At 44.3% G+C, this 13496-nt stretch overlaps 1 protein-coding gene across 15 annotated transcripts in view; it reads left to right on the top strand.

Moving 5' to 3' along the window:
• The window catches only part of PTPRF (protein tyrosine phosphatase receptor type F), a 375435-nt gene that overhangs the window by 282327 nt on the left and 79612 nt on the right, over positions 1 to 13496 (top strand). For all 15 annotated transcript variants that reach the window (XM_077785383.1, XM_021528150.2, XM_021528106.2 and 12 more), the window contains one exon: positions 3154 to 3264. In XM_077785383.1, coding sequence (XP_077641509.1) covers positions 3154 to 3264 — 111 coding nt within the window. The remainder of the gene's footprint in view (positions 1 to 3153; positions 3265 to 13496) is intronic.

The raw sequence follows: 13496 nt of genomic DNA, 5'->3' as shown, positions 1-13496 counted from the left end.
GCGTCTTTGGATGCAGCTTCCATGAATTTCAGAGAAAGATGCTACTCAGAACCCAGCTCTTAACTTTCCTGTAGTCCATGTGTCCTGTCCAGCCTAGACATGAACCTTCCAAGAAACAATGTCTTTCTTTCTCTGGGATCACTGAACTAGGGCTGAGAGCATTTTACAGGAATTCTTTTTTCCCAAGTCTCAGATGCATGTCTGTCTCCAGCTTTCTGATTCCAGAAGTGTCTGAGCTTTTTAACTTAATTCATAAATCTTTGTACTCTGAGACACCCTACACTTTCGTGGATCCATCACTTAGTTGTAGGCTGTCCTTCAAGAAAACGACTACAGCCCTGCTGACTGCAATCAGTTTACCACAATCCTTCCAGTTTCTGCTGGCTGTCAGTTGTGCTGCAGGATCTGTATGTTTGTCTAACGATGATTTATTGCAGGAGCTATTTTCTTTCTGCTTCATATGAAAGGTTTGTGTTAACTTCCTTCTGCTCTGGGTTCTTGTCTTCCTTTTGACACATCATAATTTGAATAGTTGTGCCAGCCCAGACAAACCTGGAGTCCCTTGCCCAATGTCCCTGAGCAGTTTGTAGGCAGTTGCTGACACGTTGCATGGTTATATGACTCTAGAAATTGGTCTATGTTGACAGGCAATAATAGCATTTCTTTTGAAACTCCCCTCATTTTCTTCATTCTCTTTTTTCTTTCTGCTGTTGAGATCCCTAAAGATGAAAAACAGTTTGATTGACATTTAAGAGGCACAGTGATCATGAGTATAAAGGGTAAAAAAACACCAGTGATATGTATTAAATGGCTAAAAGGGTCATATGTTTATGGCAGAATTATCTAGAGATCTTCATTTTTTTCTAGGCAGACATTACTATCACTTGAAACTGGCTCTGCTTCCAGCCCAGCCAGTTGGGTTTTTTATTAAACTTGGGTATATTTTGCAACAGACAGCTTTTCCCAGACAAGCTTGATGGAAGCACTTGGAATGAGCTCTGCAGCACATGCTTGCCCAAGGAATGATGAGCAAAAATTACAAAGGGGGTTAATACATGGTGAGTTCCGAGAAAATCTTCCTGACAGAGAGCATAAGCAGGCAGTGGCATCAATTCCTTGAGGAAGTGGTGAAAGACCTATCACTTGGCACATTTAAAATGGAATTGGACACAAGACAAGTACATTTACAACAGGGAACAATCCTGCCCTGGCCCCCAGGGATGCACAAGGTAACCTAATAGGTCTTTTCCATTTCTAGATTCTCTGATTCTTTGTATCTTGTCAATGCTGGGACACTTTGTCCTGCTCCATTGCCTGTCATGCTGCTGTCTGCTTGAAGATGTTTTTCCCAGACAGGATGCAGAAATTCACTGTTCTCCCTGAATCAAGAAGCAGAGCTCTGTAGGCTTCAGCCTGCGGGTGTCCAGAGAGTGCTGTGGCCAGGCAAGCTGGCAGGTCCTTTTGTTAGTAGGTGGAAAGACTTTTTGCAAACGAGCTTTCTCTGTCTAGCTGAAGCCTCATTTCCAGCACTAATGCAACAATAGGGAGGGCTCTGTACATCATTTTTATTATATGGCAGAACCCAGGGAAGTTCATTTTTCCCCATGACATATAGGCTTATGCTACAGTCTCAATTTATCCTTCTAAATAATGTAGGTGGCAGTGGTTGATTCACATTAGTTTTTCTTCTGTTCTGATGATAAGAAAAACTGAGTTTGACCTCTGCAGCTTGAACCAGCAAGAAGGGAGAAGGCAATTTCACCAGCTATTCTCAGTGCAGTTCTCAGTGGTCATTTTCAACCGTGGCAGGCAGAAATGAGTTCAGATCATTACAAGCAAAGGGGTTAACATTTTTTAGTTTGGTATATGGTTTGTGAGCAGAGTTCCCTTCTTGCAGGCAATACTAACCAGCAGAATCTGAGCACTTGGAGGTACTTAAAAAATTATTCCCACAATGCCTGGGGAAAGCAGGCTGAGAAGCAGCCACTTCAGTGTCTGGCCAGAGGCCACACACCCCTGCAGTGCCAGGTTGCTGTCATATGCATCCTGCTTCTTTCTTTCTCTGCATCTCCATATTTGAGTCTGCATATGGAGCTCAGTTAAGGGAGTTTAGTTGTGACCAGTTGTGCAGTCATCTGTGCTGGGCAAGAATTTGGATGAAAGGCCAGGCTACCAGGCTGAGCGCTGCTGGACACCAGTGGAATATGCTGAGTAGATTGAGAGAAAACCAGCTTAGATCATTGCTCACTTCCACATCACTGGTACTGTACAGGTTCCCTAGTAAATTGCTACTCTGTGTGCCCTGACAATTACTGCCATAATTTACGTGAGCCCCTCATGCATTTGGCGCTTTGGGGATGGGTTCAAATCATATCCCAAGGGATGTGCAGCCTGGGATAAGCAGCAATTCCTGACCCAAAGCTGGGGGAGCAGGCACTGTGGGGACAAAGAGAGGGTGGCCTTCACACGAGCACCATGCAGCAGTGTGGGTGTATCATTGCATTGGTGGGTATTTTTCATGTCTAGACTAACTTTCTAATGTTTTTATATTGTATATTATGAAATCTGAAAAAATAACATAGAAAAAATTGATGAAAGGCGAAGTATTTTCTCAGAAAGAGCTGTCCTTATGAGACATCACCAAGGAAGAGTGGTGGGGGGGATGGGGCTCTGCCAATTTTTGCAAGAAGGTTGTAATTTGTTGAGTGTTTGCTAGGCTTTGTGTGGATCAGATAAGAAACAGCTACAGTTATGTGTGCTTTGTGCTTGCCTGTTTTGATTAAAGACTTATTAAAGGTCCTTTTATTAGGCAGGAGTCCCATATGAAGCTGTAATTAATATGTGTGTATGTGTATGTTTTCTTCCTTTATTGAAGCAAAAAAATAGAAGTGGTTGGGATGGTTAGAAATAAAACAGTAATTTGTTCCCTGCACATTAGGAAAATAACAATAATCAATTTCACATGTTTCTAATAGCAGACTGGGTACCTTTGGCTGCATGCTAGTATCTTATGGGTCCAGGGAACATCAGGAAATATTTATCCAGGAAGATACCTTAAAAGTGTGGGGCATGGCCTTCCTTTTCAGAGGCTGTTGGTCTGATTACCAGATTTGCCATAACCTGAATTGTCTCTTTCATTTTGTTTGTGTACAGGAGCTCTGCAAATAGAGAACAGTGAGGAGTCAGACCAAGGCAAATACGAATGTGTTGCAACCAACAGCGCAGGAACCCGCTACTCTGCCCCAGCCAACCTTTATGTTCGAGGTAAGAGCACCTTCCACCCAAGGAGGTCACTCCTCCTTCCCAAAATCTCCGTGGTTTTCAGTGAAAGGAGAACATTCCCTGCCTTCATGCCCTGATTACACTGTGGATTGTGTAATGGGGCCTTTTGTTCAAAAACCAGCAAGTCCAATGATATTTTTGATCTATACTGTGTTTGACTCACAAATCTGGTTTTGCTGTTTATATGGTGTTATGTAAAATACTGAAACATGAGCAGAATGGGAATTCCTTTCTCTCTTGAGCTCCATAACTTGTGTGTCATAGTTATCTTGATTGGGATCAAGGTGTGGCTTAATTGTTTCAGTATAAACTAACCTTTGGTGGAGTAGTGTAAATCTGGTCATGCTCTGACCAGCCAGAGGTGCTCAGCTGTACTGAGCCAATATTTAGGCCTCTACTTTGGAACGTGTACCTTTAAAAACTGAACAGCTTTTTGGAGTTGTCCTAATCCATTTTATCTGCATCAATGATTGAGCCTCTGGGTATTAATGGCTCACACTGGAAACCTGCTGGAAATTAGCCACAATTCATGTAAGGCAATTTTTCTAATGGTTACGCTATGTTGCCAATTTAAAACTGTTTTCAACATACCAAAATAACTAGGTTATATATTAGGATAGTCTCATGGCAGTTTTGTTGCTCATTGAAGGTGTTTGAATTAGCTTGGAGATAAGCAAGTGCTAAATTCCCTGTACACTTTCTGTTAATTTCAGCAAGAAAAAAAAAAATGCTGCTCCATATGAAACTGTACAACTAGAGTCATTGGTCAGGAACCCCTGGGAAATGCAGTTATGGGTTTTCCCAAGAAAAGAAAGAACATTCTTGTGCTGGTGCTTATTAGGAAGTTAGAACCAGATTTTATTCCCATATAGTAAAACAACAGACTAATAATAAAACCTCATATTCATTTCTTCCTTCCTCTAATTTAAAGAAAGAAAATACAATCTTAAGGCTGTATATGCATGGGTTAGTATGGAAGGAGGACATGAGAATGATAAAGTCTTCTCGTGCTGTCTGTTTGCTTCTAGGGGTGGCTTCTGGCATTGGGTGTTTTTTGGTTTGTTTTTTTTTTTGCTTATTATGGGGGCTGCTTTTTTATTTTGCAGCCTAATTTGGATTATAAGAGTCTTCAGAAGACTGAAGTATCCAATTAAGCATATTCAGAAGATGAAGCTATATCTATGCAGTGGAATCACTCATTTCACTCTCACAATGTATTTAAATTCCCTGTATTCTTGCAATTTGATTTTCCAGGCAAGCTGTACTAAAACTCATCCCAGATTGACCCTTTGCTCTCTGAGAGAAAGGATTCTAGTTACCAGGTTGGCTGTTCTTGCATAGGTTTGTGTGGATATCCAGCTGTATTGCTGCAGTATTTGGGATGCTTTTGCTTCCTCTGATATGCTCAGACTGGTAATGTTCTATTTTCCATAGACATATGGCTGAAAAAGGCACAAAAGCTTCAAGAGGTAGAAAAGCCTCTTCTTAACAACTTTATGACTTCTTACTAATGAATGCTCTTTGTTTAGCAAATGAATCCCGGAGGACTGAGGAATGTACTGGATTTTACACTTGGCTTGTGCTCAGCAAGGTTCATCTGTCTTGTTGGGGCTAAGCATGGGCTGTGGGTGGCCTGCACATGTGAGAGGATCCTCATGTTCACCGATAAAAGCATGTTCTTTGACATATGTTTTGCTGTTAACTGTCACTTTTTTACACATAAATATTTGGAGCAAGCCTTTTTCTTGCCCATAATTTTTACAATGTGGATCTCCAACTTACATGATCCTGATAATGTCCTTCTCTTCAACTTAGATGACCCTGATAAAATCCTTCTCATAATTTATGGTGTGTCATATGACACACCATAAATTATGATGACGTTATCAGATTATATTCCCTGTGCATACTAGGTCCTAGATGGTATTTTTGTTTACAGTTTCTGATAGCAAATGTTCTATTAAAAAAATAGGTCTTATTGTTACCACATTAGTTAAAGACTTCAAGAAGTTACTCAAACTGGGAACACTATATTATTTCTTTAATGCAAGGAAAAAACAGAAATATCTTACTTTCTCAAGTGTGGGTTGCAGGATAGAAATCCCTGATTTTTTTTCTTTTTGTGATAGACCTACAATATTGTCATTAGACACATCAGTGACTTGTAGTAGGATCTTTAGAAAGTGCCTGCATGTTTAGTAGAGAGGACATTAATTAATGCTAAATTACAGTGGAAATTAAGTCTGTGGGCTGCACCTCCACTGCTTGATGGTTTTATAATGATTGACCTCATTGTAGTGAGTACCCAAGCAGTTGGCCACTTCCTCAGGAAGCATGACTGAGTGCTGAGCAGCAGCACTAATTTCCAGTCTGTGTAGTTCTTGGGACTGCTTTTGCCTGCTCTCATTTCTAATAGTCCAAATGTTTGTTTGTCTCTTGACTCTTGGGACTTATGTTTTTGATCATATTCTCCCTTTTCCTAGCCTCCCAGGTAATCCTTTGTGAGTGGGCTGTGTTAGAAAGCACAGGCTCATTAGCATCTTTATACTTTTCATGCTAACAAAGGAAGAGACTGGGTGCTGAGAAGGAGTATCTGGGCACTGCTCAGGGCTTTCTATATCAATGGAAAAACAGGAGGAGGAAGTAGCAGGCTACACTAGTGTCTTGTCTCTGTAAATCCTTTAGAGACAGCACTTCTGCACAGATGGACTTCATTAAAAGTTAAAACATTTCCACACCAGGGATTTGTAAAGGAAAATGGATGCATTTTCCTTGGAGCTATTATTTTCATCTTACTAAGTGTGCTGGAAAGCAATCCGCATAAGCCTTGTGCTTCTGGACTGATGGGTCTATCTGGCTGCTGCTGCTGATCTGGGATGGGGCTGGACTCAGCACTGGGAGCTGACTCCCTCCCACTGCTGGAGGGTGGCCCAAAACATCCAGACCATCAGAGGAGCAAGAATAGAGTGAAAGCAAGAGCAGGGAACATGCCAGGGCAGGTGGATATCTGGACCATAGCAGGGACTTTGAAGGGAGCACAGTGGCATATTCCTACCCTGGCCTTTAGCCACAAGCACATTTGCCAGTGCTGGTCTGGATGTTACCATTACCACCATGAAGAAACAATCATCCCTTTGTGGTCCATGGTTACATTTACCACCATATATTGTAACAATGATTAGATTTGCGACTTGATGGTGCTGTAGGGAGAAGGGGAGGGAATAGAAACATGGAAGATGTGATTCCTCTAATCCAGAGAGTTTAGAGTGCCGTCTAATTTAGCAGCAAAAGATCCAAGATTTGATTTAAGATATGTAAGAAACTGATTTTAGAGTAGAAGGTAGATTGGACCTAGTATGGAAAAGAAAAAGGTAGTGTCATTTTGTCATGCTCTTGGGAGTATAGTGCAATTGCACTGACTCACCTATACTATTGGGTTTTTAGGAACACATTTCACTTTTCATTTGTCTACAGTTTCAGGGACATCTGCATCAAGAGAAGAATTTTCAGCCTCAGATCTTGTCCTACGAAATGCCTGTGAAGGTGGTGGCCTGTGTGGTGCACCCCACAACAGATGCACTGCTATTTTCCTCTTTCCTTCTGTGAAAGGGTTTTCTACCCTTCCCTATCTCTACACACGAAGCAGATGAGTAGGAAGACTGTATGTAAGAATACACTGTGGAGTTCACTACAAGTGTTCCCAGTGCTGCTTACAGCAGTAAGCAATGCCAGTGCTATTAGAATAGTACTTACAGGAGCCCTGACTGCATACTTGACATCATCTGCCTCCCAGTTTTCTCTTAAGTGCTGCTTTTCAGACCTTCAAGGCACATCCCAGTGGGGCAACTGCAGTGAGTTGTCTAGTCCAAAATGCTACACATACTGTAGAGAAAGAGCTGCACAGGAACTTGAAAAAAAAAACAAAAAACAAAAAAGGCCATTTAAAACTGAATTACCTGCTTTGTCCCCAAATTGCAAACTAGTAAATCAGACTGCAGTAAATAGAAATGGTATTACTGCAAAAATCTGTGCTTTCTTGATCTGCGTTTTGAAAGGCCAGGCTAGTATTTCATTTGGCAGCAGGGAACCCTGCTTGGAGTCTGAAATTTTATTTGCCAAATTTCACCAAGGAGCCATCACCCAAAATGAAATTAGGATTGCTGCTCTGTCCCTAGCAGCAATTCTCTGGCCTCTGCAGGGTTTTACCCTTGAGAACTTGGCAGTTGCTTAGGCTCAGACACGGAGAGAGCTCACTGAAATGGCTACTTGTGGCTATATGATACTTACTGCAGCAGGGACCTTGTGTAAATAATAATAATTCTGAATGACTGACACGGGCCTGGAGCAAGAAGACTTGACGCCTTTAAAAAGAACATTTTCTGCTTATGTAATATTAAAGCAGCCAAAATAGCAACGGCAGTCAAAGCTCAAGGCTGTTACCGGGAGAAGAGTAAAAGCTGAGGACAGTGGTTGAACAGTCAGCAACCAAAACTGGAGATATCTGAAAAATGGCTAAATAACAAGGGAATACGTTTGTTTACAGCCCAGCTGTATGCACACTTCTGGCAATGTGCTCTGCTAAACCTGCCTCTCCTCAGGGTTGATGAGGGTGACAATACTTGACTGGAGAGGGGCACTGCCAGTGCTTGAGGACCTGGCAGTGATCACAGGCAAGCAGAGACTGGAGAGACTTGTGAGGGAGATGCCTGGATGACAGGAAACACGAACCAGCAGTTGAATCAGTCTGGGTGACCCTGCTCGGGCCAGATGTGTGCCCTGGACCATCAGAAGAAGCAAAGTCAGGCTGCAGTAGAGGCTGCAGAGCAGAGCCCTCAGCAGCTGCCACATGGCCGAGGAGGCTGCGGTTCAAAGGGCCACGACGTCCCTGTGTCCCTGCTATCCTGACCTCGGGATAACGCTGCAGTGCAGCAGAGACCAGGGACACTGCTGAAGGAAGTGCACTGCTGTTCATGGCATTTCAGTACTTTGAATTTAATTTCCGCTGCCCCCTGTGCTTCTCCGGGCTGAGGCTGTAGCCGTGCTGAGGCTGTAGCCGTGCTGAGGCTGTAGCCGTGCTGCAGGGACCCTTGTCAGAGCAGCTGTAGCGTGGGCAGGGCCCTTGGCTGTTGTGAGCAGGCTCAGGCCAGCGCTGCCAGGCTGTGCCATGCGTCTGCCGGGCTGTGCCACGCGTGACACCGGCACTGGGGCTCGTGCTGCTCTCGCCTGCAGAGCCACAGAAGCACATGGAGGCTTCTGACAAGTTTTCTCCTCCCCACATATTACTATGAATATTTTGTTGTATTTTCTCCTGGCAAGGAAGTGTGTTCACTACCAGTGTGTTTCTATGAGCATTCTGCTATGCTGTAATACTTGTAACGATCATGGTTTAATAAATAATAGTCCTTTGTCCTTCAGCTGGCACATTCCATCTAAAGATTCCAATGTGCTTTATAGAACTCAACTAAATAAGCTTAACAGTTTTGTTCCTTGCAAAGTCCTTCGATGGTTCAAAGTGCATTGCAAGGCTCAAGTCTTATTATTTGAAAAATGACCTTTATGGAAAATAGGTGAGTGACTGGTGGCTCAGTGTATGATAATGCAACACAGAAATGTACTTGAAAACCTCTTTCCCCTTCCCACATGACCTGCACAGACATCTGTGGAACAATTAGGCCTGCATATCTGTGCCAACTAAATGTCCATTTCCTCCCCTTCTATATCCACTTGCACAAAGGACTAAGAAATATGTCTCTGGTGCTCTGAGATTTTCTGCTCATAATTGAATTCATGCATGCATGTGTGTGCACTATGAATGGGAAAGGACGGTTGCACACCCTGAGCATCCTGTCTGTCTCTCTAGGATGGAATATACTCATCACTGTGGCATGAAAACATTGTTCATCGGATATAATGGAAGGTTGTCTTTTTCTCATGTAATCTGGCGTAAAAAAGACAATCTGTCCTTTTGTTCCTCTATACCACTAAAAGCTGTAAAGGATAAAATTTGATTTATGTGGAATCCTTGAGACACAAGATGTGCTTTTGGAGATAAGCAGGAACAGGTTCATCCCCCTCTGGGTTTTTGTTAACCTCTCTGTCTTTTGGATTCCAAAGTGTATGGGCTGGCCTTTATATTAATGCCTTGTGTAGCACCAGAGGGTTTTCACTCAGGACAGATGCTGGCAGTTCCCAGTAGAATTGCAATACCAGTTGGGATAATGAACTTTCTTGCTTTTAGGGAAGTATTAGCTTCCTACTTTGAAAAGCTTTGGAAATGTGTTCCTTTGTTTGAGCTAGTGATCTAAACTCTTAGACCTGTGCATTCATATTCTTGTCAGAGCTCCCTGCCTTGTTTCAGGGAGCTAATGACCAAGACTATTCAAAAGAAGAGCCCCCTATAAATCCAAATTCATTCTTTCTGCAGCAAGCTGCTGTGGTTACAGTATTGCTGCTGCTGCACAGACAAGCACATCTGTGGCAGACTAAAAGCCAAATTCAGTCGCCATAGGAATTTCTACCTGTTGATCATGAGAGACGTCTGACAGTCAGGTTTGGCAGACGTGTCTGATATGGCCTTGCTCTTTGCTTCTTTGCTGTTTCAGCTTGGATCTCAAATGGAGCCCTGTTTTAGAGTTTGCTATCCTCTGATGGCTTCTCTGCTGTGACTTGACTTGCACTTAGACTGGCATGTTCAGCTTAGCTGCCAGGCAGCTCGAGTTTGTGAGGATGCAGTAGCGTGCCTAGTGAGCCGTGGTGTTCTGCACAGGGGATAGTCTGGGTAACCCTAGGCTTGAATCCTCTGCCTCTGTCCCTGCGTGGTGGGGAGGCAGATGTTATTTACCATCACTGCTCAGTCATTTGTTCTGTAAAAAAGAAGAAAAACCATTGATAAAACATGCTTTTTACCTTAGGAGTGACATGGAGAGAGAACTGGAGATAAGGTATCATGTGAATGGAACCTGTAAGGAGATGAAACTTTCACTTTACCATTTATCAGGTTTATCTCAGATAAAGCAGAGCTGTTTAAACCTTAACTAAGGGAAGAGCAGAGAGGACGTTCTGCCCAGGTGTTCCCTCTTGCTTTACAGCTGTTCCAAAATAGCCTACTACTGTTTTATATTGCTTATAAACCACAAATATAAAATGAGATTAAGAGATAATCCAGCAATTAATGACAAATAGCAGGTCCTAAAATTGTTCATATTTGACAAACCAGAAATCTGTCTGTTTGAATTAAGTGTGTTTCACATGTGTCTCCTCAGCTTTCCAGCTCTAATCTGAAGTGTCAACACCTGTGGAAAGCTTACTTCTGTCCATGCCCACTGATGCAGTGTGATCCCTGACAGATTCCCCAAAACAAAGCTGCTGGTTGTCCCCCAGCTGGAGCAGCACCCCTCACTTTGCCCCTAACCAGGCCAAGTAGCACCACAGTGAGTCCCCTTGGTCTGGCCAGGGTCTATCAGTGCCTCCCAAGGGGAGGGCTTGGCTCTGGGGGCTTCAGCAGCAAGGACAGGTATTCCTGTAGCTGTTCCAGCATCATCTATCAGTCTCACACCCTTCACCAGCCTCTTGCCCTTCAGTCTCTCAGTCCCAGTGGGTGCAGTAGGTTGGTCCACACTGGCAGCACTTGGGGTTTGTGTTGCCCTATTGCAATGTTAGTGCTGCTTTCCAGAAATGCAGCCTTCCACAAGCAGTTTTGCCAGAAGCACTGTCCTTCCTGAGCAAGGGCAGGAAACAAATCCTCCCTGTTGGGAAGAGCTGAACAGGAGGCAGGAGCCCCTCATTGCCTGCTGAAGCCATGCAGATGTGATACGCTCCATTAGATTAGGAAATAAATTGCTGGCTTGGGAGCAGCAATAAAGAGGTTCCCTCCCATCACAGGGTCTCACAGGATCAAATGAGCCTTATGCTAAGGTTTTGTAGAGCAAGAGGTAAACCCCTTTTCTAAAGCAGGATGGAGGAAACCTGGACTTTAAGCTTGGGACTGTTTAAAAGATGTCTTGATGGGGCTCCTTGCTGGATATGGCCCTCACAGGCCAGTTAAGCTCTGAGTTAGCTGGTTCAAGTTCCCTGGTGTCAATTCACTTGAAAAAATGTAAATAAGTGTTTTGCTGTTCTCCAGCAAGCTCCATTACACTCCACAGGCCACTGTGGTACCTGTTATTGGTACCTCGTTGCCTTGCCTGTACTGTGTCAGTGTTGGTTAAAATTCCTGTCCTCTGATTGCTGAAAATGGCTTACTGTACTGTTGCACTGTATAATGCCACATGCTGTTCTCTTATTTGCAGTGTTTCTGCTGGAAAGCAAATTCCTTCCCCCACCTTCTCCTTCCCCCATCAAAAATGTGACTCATAAGCAGTCTTTAACTATCAAATCCATTTGTGTATTCTCTCAGCGAGGGTTCGATTACAGCTGGTATGCCACAGATCTGTAGCTGCAGTGAGGTCACTCCTGCTAGAGAAATAAGATCTCCTTTGTCTATAAGGAAAATGCAACTAACCTTCTGCTGTCTCTCCCGCAGGAACAAAAACTGGGACCTGCTCAATTCTCTGGGTGTTTTTGTCCTTCTGATTTCTTGTCCATCTCTCACTCGCAGCACAATGTACCAATAAGGCTCTCAAAACTGAGCCCAGCTGAGACTGCGCATGTCTGTCACTTGCCTAATACCTCTCTGCTGCATTTAGCTCTCTGTTTGGAGAGGGAGAACAGCTCTTCATGGTAGAAGATATTTCGATTCACCACTTGGAGCATTTCTTTCATACTTTATAAAATTTGGATTTACATATATGGTCTTCCCAGTGTGTGGTCTATGGGTTTAAAGTGCCTTTGCCATCATCTCTGTAGCTGGAGTGGGTGTGTGGGAGCACAAGTGCGATGGCTGGAGTCCTTTGCTCTGTGTGTGTGTGAGTGTTCTGCACATACAAACATGTCTGTGTGTCCAGCATCTGGCCCAGAGCGGGGCCATCCCTGAAGCACCCTCCATGTGGGGATGTGTGGGATGCATGGGATGTGCAGTCCCCTCTGCCCTGCTGCCACGAGTGGTGAGTGGGTCAGGGAGGCAGAGGGGGCCAGCCCTGCTCTGGGCCAGAGCAGTGCGAGTGCAGCCTCTTGTCCCTGCTGTGGAGTGGTGTGTGCGTGGTGGGAAGTCATGGCTGACCTCTGTAGTCTTGTCTTGTCGTTTCAGTGGTGTGCGGACAGATGAAGCTTGGCCTGTTTTTACTCTCTGTGTTTTTCCTTGTCTTTTTTTATTCCCTCCTCATCTTCATCGCACTCTGCCATCAAACAAAACAAACTTTCATCTCTCAGATCAGCGAGAAGGTTGGTCCTTTTCACTTCTTATCCATCTAGAGTACGCCACGTCAGATGGGACTTTTCCAGTAGGGAGAGGAGAACCATCCCCAAAGGGAAGGGGGCCTTGCAGACTGGCTCCTTTCCAGGCACAGCCACAGTGTGCCTGGTGAAATCTGCTTACTGTTTGCTGTGACTCTGGTGATGGCATTGATACTTTGCTTGCATGCCTTTGCTGCTTGAGGTTTAAAATGCACAGAATATATTTTGCATGCAAATACTAGCCAGGACAGTTTTGTCAAAGGCAGGGTAGAAAGTAGTGCATGCTGCTCTGTGTGGGATCCTTTTCTAACCCTTCATTCATGCCAGGTGCAAATGTAATACCTCTAAATTGCTGCTGCTTTCTGGCTGGAGAGCAAGAACAGTCTTTGGAAGCAGAGATCAGAATGATCAGTCCCCTCACAAGCTGCTAAAGAATGTGGGTTCCTTAATTCCTCCTGAAGCTTTAAAAGTTTTAACTTTCTCTAGAGGCAAAAGGCTTACTTTGATCTCAGCTGGAGGAGAACCCAGCGTGCTGCCCTCCCTTGCCACAAGGCAGCAGGGGCAGCTCGCTGAGATTCAGATTCCTTGTGCTGAGGCAACTTCCCTGCTCCTGTTTCCTGCTCCTCAGCAGTCGCTGCACTGGGGTAGTCCATTTTCCGTGCTCAGACAAGGGCCCTTGGCACAAGCAGGTCTGCCTCTCCTTCCTTCTCTGGGGCTGGGTCTTCCTCCTGCTGGCAGGAGAGCAGGGAGCTCTGGCAGTGTCCCCAGCCATACCAAAGATGGCTCAGGGAGGCCTGTGGTGACATGGCCAGGAGCTCACAGGCGCTCAGCAAAACCGGACTGGTGCTTTGCTCTGCTTTGTCCTGCTGCTCTCAGAGAGCCAG

This window comes from Lonchura striata, chromosome 9, assembly GCF_046129695.1.
Source record: "Lonchura striata isolate bLonStr1 chromosome 9, bLonStr1.mat, whole genome shotgun sequence".
Lineage (NCBI taxonomy): Eukaryota > Metazoa > Chordata > Aves > Passeriformes > Estrildidae > Lonchura > Lonchura striata.
Note: the sequence above shows the minus strand (reverse complement) of the source record. Positions and strands in the feature narration are given on the sequence as shown.